Source organism: Mustela nivalis (genome assembly GCF_964662115.1).
Source record: "Mustela nivalis genome assembly, chromosome: 6".
NCBI classification, from domain to species: Eukaryota; Metazoa; Chordata; class Mammalia; order Carnivora; family Mustelidae; genus Mustela; species Mustela nivalis.
In genome coordinates this window covers 78,886,261-78,903,361 of record NC_139025.1, presented here as the reverse complement: position 1 = coordinate 78,903,361, position 17,101 = coordinate 78,886,261, and the positions used below count along the sequence as shown (strand labels likewise).

At 44.6% G+C, this 17,101-nt stretch overlaps 1 protein-coding gene and 1 long non-coding RNA gene across 2 annotated transcripts in view; one reads left to right on the top strand and one right to left on the bottom strand.

The window, feature by feature from the left end:
• Positions 1 to 5,283: 5,283 nt before the first annotated feature.
• LOC309866843 lies at positions 5,284 to 16,591 on the top strand. The gene is made up of 2 exons (XR_014312828.1): positions 5,284 to 7,643; positions 10,897 to 16,591. It is a non-coding gene; the product is annotated as an uncharacterized lncRNA (long non-coding RNA).
• Positions 15,752 to 17,101, bottom strand: part of FBN1 (fibrillin 1) — a 232,644-nt gene continuing 231,294 nt past the window's right edge. Inside the window, exon 65 of the mRNA XM_082734843.1 lies at positions 15,752 to 17,051. Coding sequence (XP_082590969.1) covers positions 16,662 to 17,051 — 390 coding nt within the window. The 3' untranslated portion in view covers positions 15,752 to 16,661. The remainder of the gene's footprint in view (positions 17,052 to 17,101) is intronic.

The window sequence follows — 17,101 nt, the reverse complement described above, 5'->3', positions numbered from 1 at the left end:
CAACTGGTGAAGGGATCCTTCCCAACTGGTCATGAGACCACTGTTTAGACACGCAGTGGGGTCTCTATTTTGTGAGGCTACTTTCTGGAGGAGATGGCCTCATTTTCAAATGGGTGGGACAGACAGACTAAATACAAATTCATCTTCTGCACACAAGGCAGGCTTTGTGTTGGCTCTGAGGCCTGAGGTCAACCAAGTAGATGTGGACTCTGCCCTCAGGACCTGTAGGTTACTATGGGGAGATAGCAATTCAACAAGCAAGTGCATGGATAACTACTTACACTACATATAATGATGACATAGGACATCAAGGAAAAGTGAAAATGGGGACAAGGACTGATCATAGGGAGTTAGAACCTAGACTGAGGGTCAGCTGGAAAATTGGACAGATTTTTCACTTTTTCCTATCACCCACATGAAGCCTGGGTATGAAAGTAAGGATTAGAATTTCTTAAAACAGGGACGCCTGGGTGGCTCAGTTGGTTGGACGACTGCCTTCGGCTCAGGTCTTGATCCCGGAGTCCTAGGATCCAGTCCCGCACCGGGCTTCCAGCTCCATGGGGAGTCTGCTTCTCCCTCTGACCTTCTTCTCGCTCATGATCTCTCTCACTAACTCTCTCTCAAATAAATAAATAAATAAATAAATAAAATCTTTAAAAAAACCCGGACAAAACAGAATTTCTTAAAACAACTACTCATTGCGAGAGGCAAGGAGTATTGTGAATGAGAGCGTATTGACAAAATCTCGATGTTTTCAATAAAGAAATAGTTAAGTATTTGGCAAGATGTGTATTATATATTATAGTGCCTGGCACATAGTATGTTCTTAATAAATGTTAACCATAGTTATGGCTATTATCTGATGCTTATATAAAAAAACCTATCCGCCCACTATCATGAGATGCCACATATTGAGGCACATGTAGTAGCAAAGTGTTCACTCCTTGAACAAATCCAAAGCAAGCAGATATAATAACAATTAAACTGTGCCATATATGGTTTTGTATCACTGTGATTAATCCTATCCTCCATCTCTCCTCAAACCAAAATCCTTTAAAGTCTACTTTGGAAGGGGGCAGGGCAGAAGAGTGTAGAAACTGGGCAGAGGTCATTGAGTTTGATATCTGGGTCAAGAGGGTGCACAATGGACACAACATACTGGAAAGTAGAAGCTTAAGTGGCAGAGGAGAATTCACAGAAAGATCTAGGTGGGGGTGGGATAGGATTCAAGCCTCTTGTACCCAGATCTAAGGGGCAGAAATGCCCCATCTGAGTTTCTGAAGAGGTAGAGCCCAGAATGCATTGCTGGCTGCCTGTCCCCATGGTTGGCTGCTGATCAAGGTGCCGTGAATCTTTCACTCCTCTTTTCCTCCCTGCTGTGTTCTTTCTTGGCAATGTTCCTTATGGATAAGCCACATGGGCAGCTTTGGATTCCATATTTGCTTTGGCTTGGTGGTTTGCCACTTACTCCCTGTTAACATTCCTCTACCCTTACCCCAGAGTGGGGTCTCTGACACAGCCACCTGCTCCTTCTCTTCTCTGTACCCACAGACTCCCGCTCTCTAATTTCTCCATCAGCTACTTGGCTCTTGCCTGAGACTCAAATCTAACTTCTGTCCAAATATTTTCCATCTGAACTTCTTGTTTGGAGCAGATAGTGTTTCGCTGTGGTAGGCTGTTAGTGGGACAGAAGAGGGTGATCAGGGATAGTGCTGGAAAACTCGAGTTCATAGGCCCAAATGGCTTTTACGTGAGACCTGATAAAGCCCTTCTTCTCATGGGCCTCTGTCCAAAAAGCCTCAGGCCCAGTGCAGAGGTGATTACAGCCAAGGAGCCTAGTGCAGAGTATGAAGCCAAAAATCAGCCTAGGAATGGACAGAGGCTCATAGCTGGCACACATGCCTTTAGATTCTCATATATTTACTCTCCTGGGTCTTCTAACCCAGGCTGTTGGCCTAGTAAGAGTGCCAGGGCAGGCCACAGTCCAACGCCAACACGTGTGCTAGACCGCCCCAGCTCGCGTGTGGCATGCCGTGTCCCGGGCACTCACAGACTGCTTGTGCATTGGTCCCCTCCAGTGGAGTTCAGATAAGGGCTTTCAGCCTGGCGGCTTCCACAGGGCTTTCCTGGATCCAACATCTACCTACTTAAGAAGCCTCTTTCCTTGACTTTGACTTAGATGGATGTACCAGCCAAGAACACTTTAGGGAGGTGTTTGAGAATAAGGGTGTGCGTTCAAATCCCAGTTCTGCTGTTTTTTTTAGCTATGGCACTTAGAGCAATTCCCTTAACGTCAGTCTGCCTGTGTCCTCATGTATGAAACAGAACTAATAACGCAAAGGGGTGTGAAAATTTAAAAATAGAACCTACAGATAATAAGGTAGACGATTCTCCGAAAAACATGCTAGTCCTATTGAGACGGGGGATAGGATCGAAGCTACCCATCTTCACTGTTCCTTGAATGATAGCCATAGCTCACTAGGAAGTACAGTGGCTGGCTGAGTTAGAAAACATAACTGTGTGTGAGCTCTGAGCACTGTGTATAAAGAACAGAGCTGTGTCCTGGCTCTTAGTGTTTTGTGTCTCAGGGTCCCAAGTTGAGGTGACATGGGCAGAGGACAGTGGAGCACAGCAGGTGCACATTCTGAGAGCTCAGACTTGTTCCCAGGGCTGGAAATGCCTCTTTGAAGGGATCTGACTCCTGGAATGAGCAGGGGTCACCTCATACTGGGTCATCAATTTCACTGAGCAGCTGTCCCCAGGGGGCACTTTGTGGAGTGAAGGTCACTCATCAGGGACGGCTGGCAGCACCAAGCACAGCCAAAGAGAGTGAGGGTCCTTGGCAGGCTGGCCAAGGTTTTGGGTTTAAGGCATTAAAGCAGTACCGACATGCACCGACCCTGTGGAGGGAAGACTTCCTGGGGCCTTAGTGTTCGTCCACAGACATAACATGGATGCAAAGGCATTTAATGCTCATGTTTGAGAGAATGCGACCTCATTTCCTATTCCAAGCTGGGGAATTGATTACTCTTGCAAAGAGGCTAGCAGGCTGCCCGGCACATTTTATGGGCTCCCTAAACGATGCTCGATGCTCGTTATGATGAGGCCACGTGCCACAGCAGCCAGAGGGCAGAGCAGCGCTCCCTGGCAGCCCGAGCTCCCTGAGGGGAGGGTGGAGGCCAGGAGCTGGGAGAAGGGAGTGGAATCATTTAGCAGCTGACACATACCCGGTCACTCCAAGGAATCTCCCAGCCCGGCACAGAAGTCTGACCCAATTTGCTCAGCCCTTCTCCCGAGACTCTCTGGTTCCAGCCACAGATCTGAACGCGGAGCATCCTTTCTCTTAGCTGGCTGTGCTTGGGAGACGGAGGGGATGGCCAGAGCTCGCCCAGGCTTGGGAGCCTTAAGCACTAGCTCATCTCCTCTGACGTTCCCTGGGGGTCAGAAGGCTGTGAGAAAGGGAGGGGAGAGGGTGTGGGGCACCTTGCGTGGTCAGGATGGCCTCCCCTCCCTTGGAACATGCAGTGGCCAGATCATGGGCTCATGGGGTTGTTTATCATGCTCGGTCTCAGGGAGAACATGCCCACACGACAGCACTTTGCAAATTGGAAAGGACTTTGCAAATGTACAAGACTTCAGGCTGAGATTCAAACCTTGGAGCTCAGAATCCTCTGTCAGTTCTCTCAATAGGGGCTTCCCATCACTTAAGTCACACTGGGGTGAACATGTCACGTTAGCCAGTCCGGTTTGGAAGTCTTGGGCTCCGTGTTCCTGCCGGGAACCTTTCCATATATGTAGAGAGAGCAGAAGCTTGGAGGGTGGGCTGGGCCATTCTAAGCATGGAGTCTCAGAATCTGAGAGGGGGGAGCACAGAGGGTGGACTTGGAGGAGGGGGATAGGGGAGCAAGAGGACTCAGGAGGTTGCCCTGGACAGGTTTCAGACTGTCACCTTCCTCATGGAGGTGCCAATGGAAGCATCAAAAGGCTTTCCTACTCACCCAGATCTACCACCCAAACTGCTGCCTCTTCCTACTTCACTGGCCTTTTTACTAGCTTAAAAGGGTTTTGCTTCTTATATGTTGCTATTCTTTTCCAGCTTCCAGAGTGAAATCGCATTCTGGAAATTCTCATTTCACTTCTGCATCATGAACTCAGTTGTTTGTTTTCATTTCTTCCATTTTCCCCTGGGGTCCTTGATGCCATGACCACTAAGGCACCTACATAACTGGAGGTCGTCACCCATTTCTGAGACTTCAAGATCACACTCGCTTCACGTTCTTTTCTTATATCTTATATAAGCCTCTTTACGTTAAGCTCAGTCTTCTGTAACCTCTTCCACGATTGTGTCTTTTGGGAGTCAAATGCAGGGGACCAAGTCAAGTTGAGAAAATGGAGACAGGAGATGAGGGACCCTCCCTAAGTCACTCAGGAGAGCGGGGAAGAGGATGTCTCGCCTCAAGTGTGCTCCCGAGGCCACCCCCTCCCTTTCATTCCCCAAACCACCACTTTGCTGAAGGCTCCTGCCTGGACTCCCACAGGATTTCATTCTTTCAGTGAGTGATTGAGACACAAACAACCCCTGGCCTCATGCCTAAATGCCCAATGAGATAAGTGGGCCCTGGCCAGGGATCAAGAAAGAAAGTCAGAGTCGTCTGGATTTGTTCTACCGTGTCAGTGTCCAGGCTTCCCAGGCAATCTTATACACTCCTGGGTTAATGTTCCCAATATTCCCAAAGCAACCCATGATATTCCCAACTACCCTAGGCAGGCATGCTAGCCCCTCCATGACCACTCCCTCCTGACCGCACTCCTCTCCACACCACGCGTGCCAGCTGATACCGCTGCCCACCCCATTCTCGCCCACCTCACGGCCTGCGCTCAGGACATCCTCCCGATGTAAAGGCCCAGCGTGGTCCCTGCATCTCCAAGAAGCTTTCACCAACGCCTCTGATGGAAACAACCTTTCACCACTTCCATTACATACCTCCTTACCAGATTTTAGGACTTCTTTTGTGGGAAAAGATAAATGCTACAAGATTTGAGGAATTTGCAACTCTTTTTAGGCACTGAAAAGCCCAATAGTAGATAAGGGGAATGGAGAACCTTGGATTATCTACCTCTCGGCACATTTTTAATAGCCTACCCATATTCATAAAACATTCACAGTTTATCTTTTCTGAGCAATTGCCGAGTTCTGGGCACAGAAGGGCCAAATGCAGCAGGCAAAACGTGGTCCCTGGCCTCTTTGCATTTACATTTTGAGAAGTCCCTGGGAAGCCTGTGGTCAGTATTGTCTGAAAAGCACTTTCTAAGCTCCGGGAGCTCAACCTCTGATACATGTCGCTGCCTGTGTTGTGCCTCATAAACACATCTGGCAAGATGACTCTTACCTTCCCAACTTTGCATGTTCGCTCTGGTTCCTCTCAGCCAGAAATGGCTTCCTCCTCCCCGCTTTTCAGTACCTTTCTCGGGTTCCCTTCTTTCTGCTCCAACCTTATGATCTCCCACTTTTTTGAACTTCTTTCAGGAACTGTAATTTAGCACCACATAATTTAGCTCTTCCTTGTATGGTTCAGAAGCATGACGTTTGATGGCTTTGGAGTTTGTAGCAGAGATGGCCAGCCGGCTGCCAAACGTAGCAGCTCCCTTCCCTTCGGTCAGGTGGTTTCTGGGACCCAGGTACCCAGCCAGGGAGTTTCCCAACCCCTTTGCAACTTCCTGGGGCTATGAAACTAATGGTCAATGAAATAAAAGTGGTTTATATTGCTTTTGGGTGGTGGCGATTACGGTGTGTCATGTGCCCTCATCACATCCTCCTGCCCTTCTTTGACACCTTTGGGTATTTCCAGATATTGGAAATAGCAGAGCCTCAGTATGGAAGGGGCCCGGATTCCTGTGTCACCACCTGGAGATTAACCTCCCACAAAAGCCCAGACAACTGAGAACATTTGCAGATCTGTGACAGGAAATACACATGATTAGGTTAAACTACTGATCTTCCTTGACCAAAATGGGGTTATATAAATTTAGGACCGAATTCCATCTCTACCACTTGTTAGCTGTGTGATATTGGGCAGATGACTTACCCTTTCTGGGCCTCAGATTCTCCTTCCGTAAGAAGGAATCAAGAGCACCTGACTTTGCAGGATGGTTTTGAGGGATAATGGAGATATTTCTGAAATGCTGAGGAACTGTAGGACCAAATATTTCCTGTACCTGTGTGTGTGTGTGTGTGTGTGTGTGTGTGTGTACGTGTAAGCTCTCCCACATGGTGGCTTCATTTGTGTTAATTTTATCAGTAGATTGTAAATCTTTTGCGTAGTGGCTCAATGTTGTAGACCCTGTCTCTCTTCACCATGAAGGCCAGCTCAGTGCAAAGCACATAGGAAATCTCAATAAATGTTTACTAAGAGGCAAAAAACCATCTTGGTTTAAACATCAGCAAAACCAATTCATGTACTCCACCTTTGATGATTTTCTCTGCAGGCCCCCCATCACTCAGCCTATCACACACCTCTTTTATTCTCTTCTCTGTAGGACCCTCCCCACACGCCTAGTTTCCATGGCTTCCCACGGACCCACCCATTAAAGTGTATTTTTGTGTATGCTTGTTGCTCAGTATGTGAGTAAATGGGTGTATCTATTTGGATAAAAGTGCTTTTGTGGTTTGTGACCAAAGGAGTGGAGGCCAGACAGGGAAGGGAGGGGGCCAATTATTAAGCTCTTTGGAAAGAGATAGTGAGGAAACCACGCTGGAGGTGACCTTGTTTCATATTTTTATAAACGAGCTGTAGACACAAGTTGCATGATGAAATCTGCAAGTTGGAGGATGTTGCTAAGCGCTCCTGCCTAGGATAAAATATCAAGTTGATGAGGGTTAACTGTCTCATGATGTTGGTATGTTGAAACTTTGGGAATTGTGTCAATGTGTTTTTAAGAGGAGAATACATATTTAAAGAATAAGAGCAATGAAGGAATGATGGATTATCTGAAGTCATTTCAAGCCAACACAGTTTAGCATATCTTAAATAAATCAAGCTCTATCCTCCTCCATGGAAGATGTGGTTGAGACTCCTTTTAAATCTGACAGTGTTTGACACGCTTTTTTCTAAGAATATATTCCTGACCTCTTTAGACAAAGGCTCCCTAAGGAAAGGAGAGTACTGCCAGTGTATTCTGAGGACAGCAGATGGAGACGAATGCCCTACCAGTGAGAGGCGAACTTTTCTCAGGAGTCTCATTCATGAAAACGATTTAAAATGTCAAGTCTTCGTTTTAAAAGGGGGTAGATATCCACACATAGGTGCATCTAAGCACACTATCAGGAAATGTGACACCTAGAACTATAGCAAAGCAATTTAAAAATTATTTCCTTGATATAGGAATTTCATTGAGAGAGAGCTGGAATTTCAGAAGCAACATATGTAATGACACATTCCAGGCTCTCCTTGATATCTGGGGCTTTGGAAGACCTCCTCTGTGCGGTGGGAACTGGTAGTGTAGAGTAGAAGCAGGCTGGGAGGCAGAGCTTTGGACCCGGGTCAGTCCCAGGCCAGGAACAACAAACAACGAGGCAGGCCACCGGGGTGTCACTACGGGGAGTGTGGTCTGCAGGCTGCACCAAGGGCTGGGACAAGGGCCAGGTAAGTGAGGCACGCTTCTTGCATGCACCCAAAACACTGGGTAACCAAGATAAATAACATTTAAAAAAAAATTCAAATTGCAAACTACAAACAGAGCTGTTCGCTTGCTTTTGTAAGGAAAGTTTGTTGGGGAAGTATGGGCATCTCGCAAGTGTTTAGTAGAGATACAGAATCTCAGCCCCCACCCCAGACCTCCAAGTTCATAGTCTGCATTTCAGCAGGGTCCACGGTTGGTGTATGTGACTATGAACGTCTGAGCAGCACTGCTATAGGAGGTTTTAGGACGGGTGAGACAGACACCTGGCTGCTCCAGGCGGGCGAATTCGGTGTCTTCAAGTCGATATTGTTTAACTATTGTTTACCATGTAGTTAGCAGTGAGAGGCAGAAATCCATTTTTTCCCCCGAATTAAAATGGATTTCGTTCTTCATATTCGACGTAGAGAATTTATTACATGCATTGAATGTACCATAGCATTTAGACTTATCTGTGAAGTGTGTAAACCTGGCGATTCACAGACCTGTACCCCTGGGGATAAAAATATATGTTTATATAAAAAATAAAAATTAAAAAAAAAAAGCTTATTTGAAAAGATCTTTTCTCATTCTCCTCATCATCTGTAGTTGGATCTTCCCTCACCCATGAACTACAGGGCAATATAATCGAGCATTCTTATTTGAAATGTATTTTGAAGTTTCTTTTTCTGACTCTCAAATTGGCAACAACATTCTACTTTTCTGGAGTGGTTGTTTGGTCTTCGGTCTTTCTTTTGCAGTTTTCTGAACCAAAAAGCTTGTGGGAAGCATAGTAAAGGTTTAAATTTAGGTAACAGAATGCATCACCTGTTCCTGGCAAACGGCCCCCTGTGTTCACGTCAGCATTTCAAGGCTGAGTGACTGAGCCTGGAGGTGGTAGGTGGGCTGGGTAGCAGCCTGACCCCATTTCCCACCATATAATTCGCACAGTCTTTGCAGACGCTGATCGTTTCTTGAAAAGAAAGTTTCTATTTTCATGCCAGAGAACTGTCTCCTTCAAAAGAACTAATTTATATTTTCCAGTTTTATAAGGTAAAGAGCAGTATGAATACACTTGAGCTCACTGGAGATTAAAATAATTTTTAGGGGATTTCCCCAACATTTTGTTATGAATGGACTTCACCTTGGAGATGCCGACTCCCTGAGAATGTCCCGGTATGGAGGGGAGATTCGCCATCTTGCCCCTCGGCTAGCGTGAGTTGGTCAGTTAATGAGTCTAAGGAACCACCTGGCAACATACATACTACATCCCTGCTGGGTTGTCCCCTACTGCTGCTGCACCCTAAACTCCAATGGAAAGATACAGTTTGCGGAGTCAGGGAATGTCATGGTTAACGTTCTTCTGTGACAATGCATGTCCCGTCGACTAGCCATGTCAATATAGTGGATGGGATACATGTCAGAATTATCCGGTAGATTTTCCCAAGTTGCCTGACTTTTACAGTGGGCCCAAAGATGTAGAGCCATGCTTCCCAACCTTGGTTGCCACCTAGAGAGCTTTTAGAACTGTTGCTATCTTGGTCCCAACTCCAGAGGTTCTGAATGGGTGGGTCTGGGGTACAGCCTGGACATAGGGATTTAAAAAAAAATCCCTGAGTCATTCTAATGCTGCAGCCACAGTCAAAAGACATTGATGTGTATGTCTGTGTGTATGTATAAAAATTACCATAATGTCAATATATATCTCTATTACCTTGACTAATCTAATTATACATATATACATATATATTTATTTATATACATGTACACTTGCACCAGTTAGGGTAATTGATGGTTGCTGCTATAACAAATAATCCTAAAATATCAGTGGCTTAATACAATAAACTTTATTTCCTGTGAATGTGGATGATTGCATATGTATTTTTTTGCTAGACTTGGAAATGGCATGTGTCACTTCTGATTCCCTGCTGGTTAGAATCCATCACACAGCACTAAACTAACAGTCTTAGTGTGAGCCCAGGAGGGAAAAAAAATGTTTGGGGAGCATCTAGTCAGTTTCTGCTGCATATAAATACAATGAAAATGTGTATAGCTTCCTTATCTGACATGCTGTCTGTAATGCCCGTATTTATTAATTTAACGGGCTTAGAGTTTTTGTCAACATTTAAAATTAAGTTTATAAATGATATTTGTCTTACATTTGTAGAATCATTCAGACTCTAACTGACCTTTCTGTTACAATTGTCCATAAGAATTGTCTTGAAGGGAGTGAGTGGAGAGATCCCAGGCTATCTAGATCTGCTTTAACCCAAACAGCTCTGCCCGATTTTATGTGTTAGGTTTCAGGGTAAGTTTCATTTAAGCTTGGAAATCTAACTCCAACCATAAACTTCCTACTGAAAAATGACCACTTTTTGGCATTCCATTGTGGGAGATATGCTAGAATTTTGGTTTCTAATTTTGGTGATTCATAAAGATGTAGACCTGGGGCCTTGCAGATGTCAAAGGTGGATTTACTAGGGAATCTTAGCTTGCCTCCTGCCTTCTAGGGTTGTGGGGAGTGGGAACCCTTATACGCAGCAACTTCCTTCAGGCACCTGCAAAGTCTAACCATGTCTTCACTAAAGAACAGTGGAGAGAGAGCTGCCCTGTCGCCCCCTGTGTCAAAGTCTCAGTAGGCTAGGAACCTGGCTTCCTTCATCCTTTGTCCATGAGGCAAATGCTCAAAAAATATTTGTTGAGAAAGACAAAGAGAAGTAGAGGAGGAAGAGGAGAAGCCGAGGAAATGGGTTGTTCTACTGCATGGGTTTTTCCCTTTTTCACTTGTACTTTCCCTTCCTCCAACCTCTCTCATTGATCCATTCACCACATATTTGGCGCCCACTGTGTGCCAGGCCTAGAGCTACGAGGACATAGAAGAATCTTTGCCATCAGAAGTCTCTCATGACGCAGGGGAGTCAGCAGTGGGCTACCGGGTCATGATGAACATTTAGGAGGGGACGGGAGGGCGGAGAAAGGGGAGAAAGGAGGGCTAGGGAGGGCATTTCTCACCTCGCCTGTCTTCACTGGGTTGCTGGAGGAGCCGAGGGGTATCTAGATGTTGAAACACATACGGCATTTGTAGCTTTGTGGATTCCTGTTGTGATTTCATATGCTGTGTTTGATTTCTTCTTCATTTGGCATGCACAGCGAAGGGAGTACATGCTGTTTTAACAGGTGTGGGGGTTTTAGTCTCCGTTCTATCTCTATAAGGTGAGAGTCTTTATCTTTTTTATGTAGGCTCAACACCCAGCATGGAGCCCAACATGGAACCCAATGTGGGACTCAATCTCATGACCCTGAGACCAAGACCTGCGTTGAGACCAAGAGCTGGACACTTAACTGACTGAACCACCCAGGTGCCCCAAGGTGACAGACTTTTGGTAAGACACCTGTCCTTGTGCAAAAGGATAATCACTTAGGACTGAAGGGAGGTTCAGAGGGACATTGTTCACGAATGCTTTTTAAACCAGCAGTTTTAGAATAAAAAATAAATACACACACATATATATAGTAGAAATGAGGCTCAGAGAGATCAAGGATTTCGCCTGGCCAAATAACTTGGAACTAAGTTTTAAACACAGCTTCCTGCGTGTGTCAGAACTCTAGACCAGGCACTGCTCAGGACCTCAGGTCTGAACTGCAATCTCGGTGAACCTTATAAGCCAAAGCAAGGTCAAAGCTGCAAACCAGGGATCACAGACCCCAGGAGAATGACTGGAGACTGAGAGCTCAGACTGTAAGAACAGCAGCCCTGGCGTCCCTGTCCCCTCCCCGTGGGAGTGATCGTGGCTGGAGGGGGCGTGATGCGGAGCCGTTTGTCCTGCACGGAGCTGCTTCTGCGGTGGGCTGACTCCCAGGCTCAGTGCTTGGCTGCGAAAGACCCACAGGACAGCCTCGTACAGTCCAACGTGTAGGACGCCACAGACCTCCGGCGAGTGTGCGATCCTGCCTGAGGCACAGAACCGCTGGAGTTGGATCAGGATACAGCCCTGGACAGGTGCGCTGAGGACAGTGAAGGACAGTCTGGTACGATCGTAGACAGAAAGGCCAGCCGCTCATTGCACTGATCTCATGTGGTAACAAAACACACAGCCATTCATGCTCTTGAAATTTGGATGTATCAAGGACCCGTTAATCTTTCCCCACCTGGCAGAGCTGTTAGGGACCCCTAGAGCAGAGCTTACCATGCAGACACAACCACACAGGCATGTGATCGCTTTCTGTCCCAGGCACTGCTCAGGACCTCAGGTCTGAACTGCAATCTCAGTGAACCTTATAAGCCAAAGCAAGGTCAAAGCTGCAAACCAGGGATCACAGACCCCAGGAGAATGACTGGAGACTGAGAGCTCAGACTGTAAGAACAGCAGCCCTGGCGTCCCTGTCCCCTCCCCGTGGGAGTGATCGTGGCTGGAGGGGGCGTGATGCGGAGCCGTTTGTCCTGCACGGAGCTGCTTCTGCGGTGGGCTGACTCCCAGGCTCAGTGCTTGGCTGCGAAAGACCCACAGGACAGCCTCGTACAGTCCAACGTGTAGGACGCCACAGACCTCCGGCGAGTGTGCGATCCTGCCTGAGGCACAGAACCGCTGGAGTTGGATCAGGATACAGCCCTGGACAGGTGCGCTGAGGACAGTGAAGGACAGTCTGGTACGATCGTAGACAGAAAGGCCAGCCGCTCATTGCACTGATCTCATGTGGTAACAAAACACACAGCCATTCATGCTCTTGAAATTTGGATGTATCAAGGACCCGTTAATCTTTCCCCACCTGGCAGAGCTGTTAGGGACCCCTAGAGCAGAGCTTACCATGCAGACACAACCACACAGGCATGTGATCGCTTTCTGTCCCAGGCACTGCTCAGGACCTCAGGTCTGAACTGCAATCTCAGTGAACCTTATAAGCCAAAGCAAGGTCAAAGCTGCAAACCAGGGATCACAGACCCCAGGAGAATAACTGGAGACTGAGAGCTCAGACTGTAAGAACAGCAGTCCTGGCGGGATCGATGGGATGTGTGATTATCACCAGGATGTTCTCAGTTACCTCTACTTCCAAGAGAGGAAGAAGCTGAAACATTTAGGTTTGATTTAATTTTCTCCCAAAGGGAATTTTACATTTAGAAGGAAACAGACCTCTTCTGATTCCTGCACTTCAGGGCTCAGATGCAAGGGGCAGCCCAGAAGGGCTACGGAAGGTCCACAGGGATTACTGCACGGAGCTGTGGCTCTCCCCCGAACCTTGCTGCCTCCATGCTGCTTTTTACTTCCAACCCGAGCTACAGGTTCTCAAAATAGCAAGCATGACACCTGGTAACTGACACTACAACCAACCCACGAAGGGCCAAAGGGAGCCGAGAAGGTAATGAGGCATTTATTTATGAAATGGAGATAGTCACAAGGATTCAAAGTAACAATGGATATTACTTTCTATGGAAGAAAACAAGAGTGGACAGAATGCTGAGTTGAGCTAACAGGAAGTCAGACCCACTTACCTGCTTCATTCATTTAAAAAGAATGCACCTTCCCCTGTCCAATAGTAAAAATGAAATTGACATCGTTTCGTAGAGGTCATGATTCAGGCTTGGCTCCAGGATGCAAAACAGCCCATGTCCTAAAAAGAGGTTTATGACTTTGTGTGCCAGAAAAACCATTTTGGATTCATTAGCAGTTAGCTGAAATAACAAATTTTGTGGAATTGCCAGGTCCTGTCAAATGTATGTCGGGTGTCAAATGTACAAGACCCTCATGTTTATACAGACAATAGTGAGAATGTCAGAACCTTTCATTGAGACCCAGACCTGTGAGTGAGCCCAGGCATGGATACACATGGAAATCTGCAAAATCAAAGTCACAGCCTTCTTGTTTCTCCCTAACCCTAAACTCAGAATGCTGAGAATCCATTGCTAACAATATAATGTTAGGCTCACATTGGGTTTCAAAATGTTTAATGAAATAAATGGGTTTGCTGCTGATTTTTTCTTTACAAAGTGTTATTTAAAATTGGGAAGGGGGAAATAACTTTGTCTTCAGGTCTGCATGTGAAGACTAATCTTCCTAGCAATAGTCTTCTAGCATTCAGAAACAAGATCCTTAAACCATGCAATAATGACATTTCCGATATATCTCTAACAACTACATTAGAATCAGAATAAAGTACATTCTGTGGACGAAGTGGTGATCTAAAAATCTCTAACAGTTTATAGATATATAGCCTTTAAATATACTAATATAGTATCAACCTAATTGTCTTTTATTTTGGCTCATCTAATTTACAAACATGATTTCTGAAGTTTAACAGTATTTGTAATGGCAATGTCCAAAGCAATTTTGGCTGGGTAAAGTGCTATTTGTTGAACAAAAATGTAGTTGTTTGTGCAAGTTTAAACATTTCACAAGGCCAGCTGAGTTCATTTCAACCCTACTTACAAAATAATTATTGGCAAATGAAATGGGCTGAGGGGTAGAGACAAGACGTTTTCAAGCTTCTGAGAGATTTACAAAACCAAGTTCGTCAACCACTGGAAGTAAAATTGAAAGGTCACAGACAATTAAAAGGTACAGGTTTAAATCTCAGGATTCAAAAGGGTTCCAACAAGAGGAATATTTACAATGGAACAATGAGGAAAATGTTTTGTTACAGACAGAAACATGGAAAATATGCTGTTGAAAATTGTTGGCTCTGAAATAAATAAAATCCAGACCGAGACTATTAAAAATATCAAAGTGATCTACCATGTGCCAACTCTATATTCTTCTGCTGTTTGTTATAAAGAAAATCCGTTATTCAATATAATGCAGTTCTGGTTCAATTATCAAAGACGTTTTCCGAATGCAAACTGTTGTTTACCATGTGCTATATATTCTTCTCTAACAACGTTGGTACACTTCCATCATAGATCCACAGGCACAGAGTTAGAAGGAAATTTTGAGTCATATTTTCACTTCCCAACCAAGGTACAAATTGCTTCCAAAACAGTCATTTGATTCATTTCTATTTAGCACCTATTACAAGCAAGATTTTTTGGATGGTAAAATAAGAGATACAAAAAAATACTTCAAGATGTTCATGGCCTTTAAGGGAGAAGAAAGCATCCTTGTCCACTGGCTGTCATTACGCCTAGGCTAGAACACTCCAAAAAGCGACAGAGAGCTCACCACATCACAAGGAAATCCATCCCTCAGTGGGCGGCTCGGCAGTTAGGAAGACGTATGTGAAACTGAACTTCATGGCAACAAGCCTTCATTTTGCCTTCTGGAATAAGATCGAACAGACCTCCTCCACCATCTTTAGCATAGCTTTTTGAAGATGTTGAGAGGATTTTCCTTTGTCCTATGTGATTTCTCTCCCCTTCGTGCAGCAATTTTATTTCACCTTTATTTTCGCCACCCTTCACTTTACTGCCCTGGGGGATTGTAAGAATTATTTCATACCAATTCAGTGAACTTAATTGTTAAATGCTCGATATTGCACTTCAAACAGCATTTTCAAATCACGACAGTCAAAAAGCAAGAGCTAGATAGCATTCAGTTGGATTCAATTTGGGATTGTCCTTTTGTAAATTAGACTAGCCCTGACTAACAACAGATGTTTAGGGGGAAAAAGGATGGGAGCACCTAAGGCTTGCCAACACTGTATATTTGTGGGGGGGGGGGAGGGCATGATAAATCTTTTATAATGAAACCCATGTGCTTTAAGACAGTGACTGAACTTGATATCTTAAAATACTTAAGTCTAGTGGTCTAAAAGTCACAGGATTAATTAGGTCATGTTTTAGAAATGAGGCTACAATCTAAATTTCTTATTGGCCAGAAATATCTCCACTGTCTTTAATGAATAGAGCAAGGGACTAGCTCAAATAACTCCACTGTCTTTAATGAACAGAACAAGGGACTAACTCAAATAACTCCACTGTCTTTAATGAACAGAACAAGGGACTAACTCAAATCTGTTAATTTTTTTTGTTAGTGGTTATATGTTTGGCACCTTTCAAAGCTGTAACTACCACACCCAGGATAATTTAAGTTCAGGAAACTTTAGCCTCCAGAATGCCACCCCCCTCCTCAAATCCCACATCCATGCAAGAACACAAAGCCAAAGGTACACTAAAAAAAGAGAGACTGTTTTATTGTGACATTTATGACATGGACCCCTTATTGACAGGAATGATCGAGGGGAATCTTGGCATATTGCACGGGTGTGATGAAGGGTGCACTGGTGATCCTCTGGCTGCCGGGGCTGGTTCTTTGTCCTCCCAGACCTCCACGCATGTGTGGGCCAGTCACGGAAATTTCCTTACCACTTGGTGTATACATTTAACAAGTCTTTGATCTTAATAAGCACCATTACAAACCCTCACATTAAGGGCATTATTATCCTAGTTTATAAATGTTTCAATGATAAAAAATAGCACGATTACAGTATACACACACTTAATTTACATGTAATGTATTATAACTCATAACTGAGATAAGCTACTGAACTAACTTTGGTTGATTGAAATTAATGGAGTATTTGAACTGATTACTGGTAATTTGGTTTCTAAGTTGTGTAAATATTACAGTGCATTTATAAATCTAGTTTGAGAATTTACTAGCACCAAATAGATATTATAATTGGCCAACCTAGTATTTGTATTTGGAGAAGCAAAGTTTAAAAATTTGAAAAAACAGAACAGTCCTTCGATTGAAAGCACATTCCTGTAAACTGCTAGAAGGATGGCATGTCAGCATGAATGGCTGACCCCCAGTGAAAATACGTGTCCCAGTTTTCAAGAATCAACACATATGACAAGGTAGCTCAGCTACACACATGAGAAGCCTGAGAAAGTGGTTGTTTTGAACTAGGGTAGTTACCTGTACCTTGCTTTTTGCAATACAAGAATAGTGCTTATTTATAGAAATTTACTTGGTGAAAGATTGTACCTATGATATGAAGATTCTGATTGGGGGAAAAATTCCGTTCTACCTATCTATCTTTGTTTTTTAATTATTTGGTCTCTGTCTGGTGAATTAATGAAGCAAAATCTGAATTTTCATCTTCAGATTATCACCCAGTTCACCACTGAGGTAGTCTTTGTCATAATTATCTTCTAGCTGATCAAGTTCTTTCTTTTTGTAAAGTGGAGTACTACTGATTTGTAATGAATAGGTTCCAGCCACTGGCTTCTTCTTGGTGAAGTGGAGGTAGCTGATCCCTTCCTTTTGGTTGATTTTAAAGAAGCCATTTTCATTTCCAGATTCAATCAAGTATCTGTTGTGATTGGTCAGAGTCGTCAGGGCGGGGAGGAGCTCTAGGATTCGGACCTTGTTACTGATGTGGGAAATATTGAAAGCGAACACGGCTGTCTTCTCAATGTCCCAACTTGCGAGACTCACATTGGTGTCTCTCTCAGGCTGGTCCTGGAAAGACACATGACAATGCATTAAATAAAATGTAAGTATGTCACCTA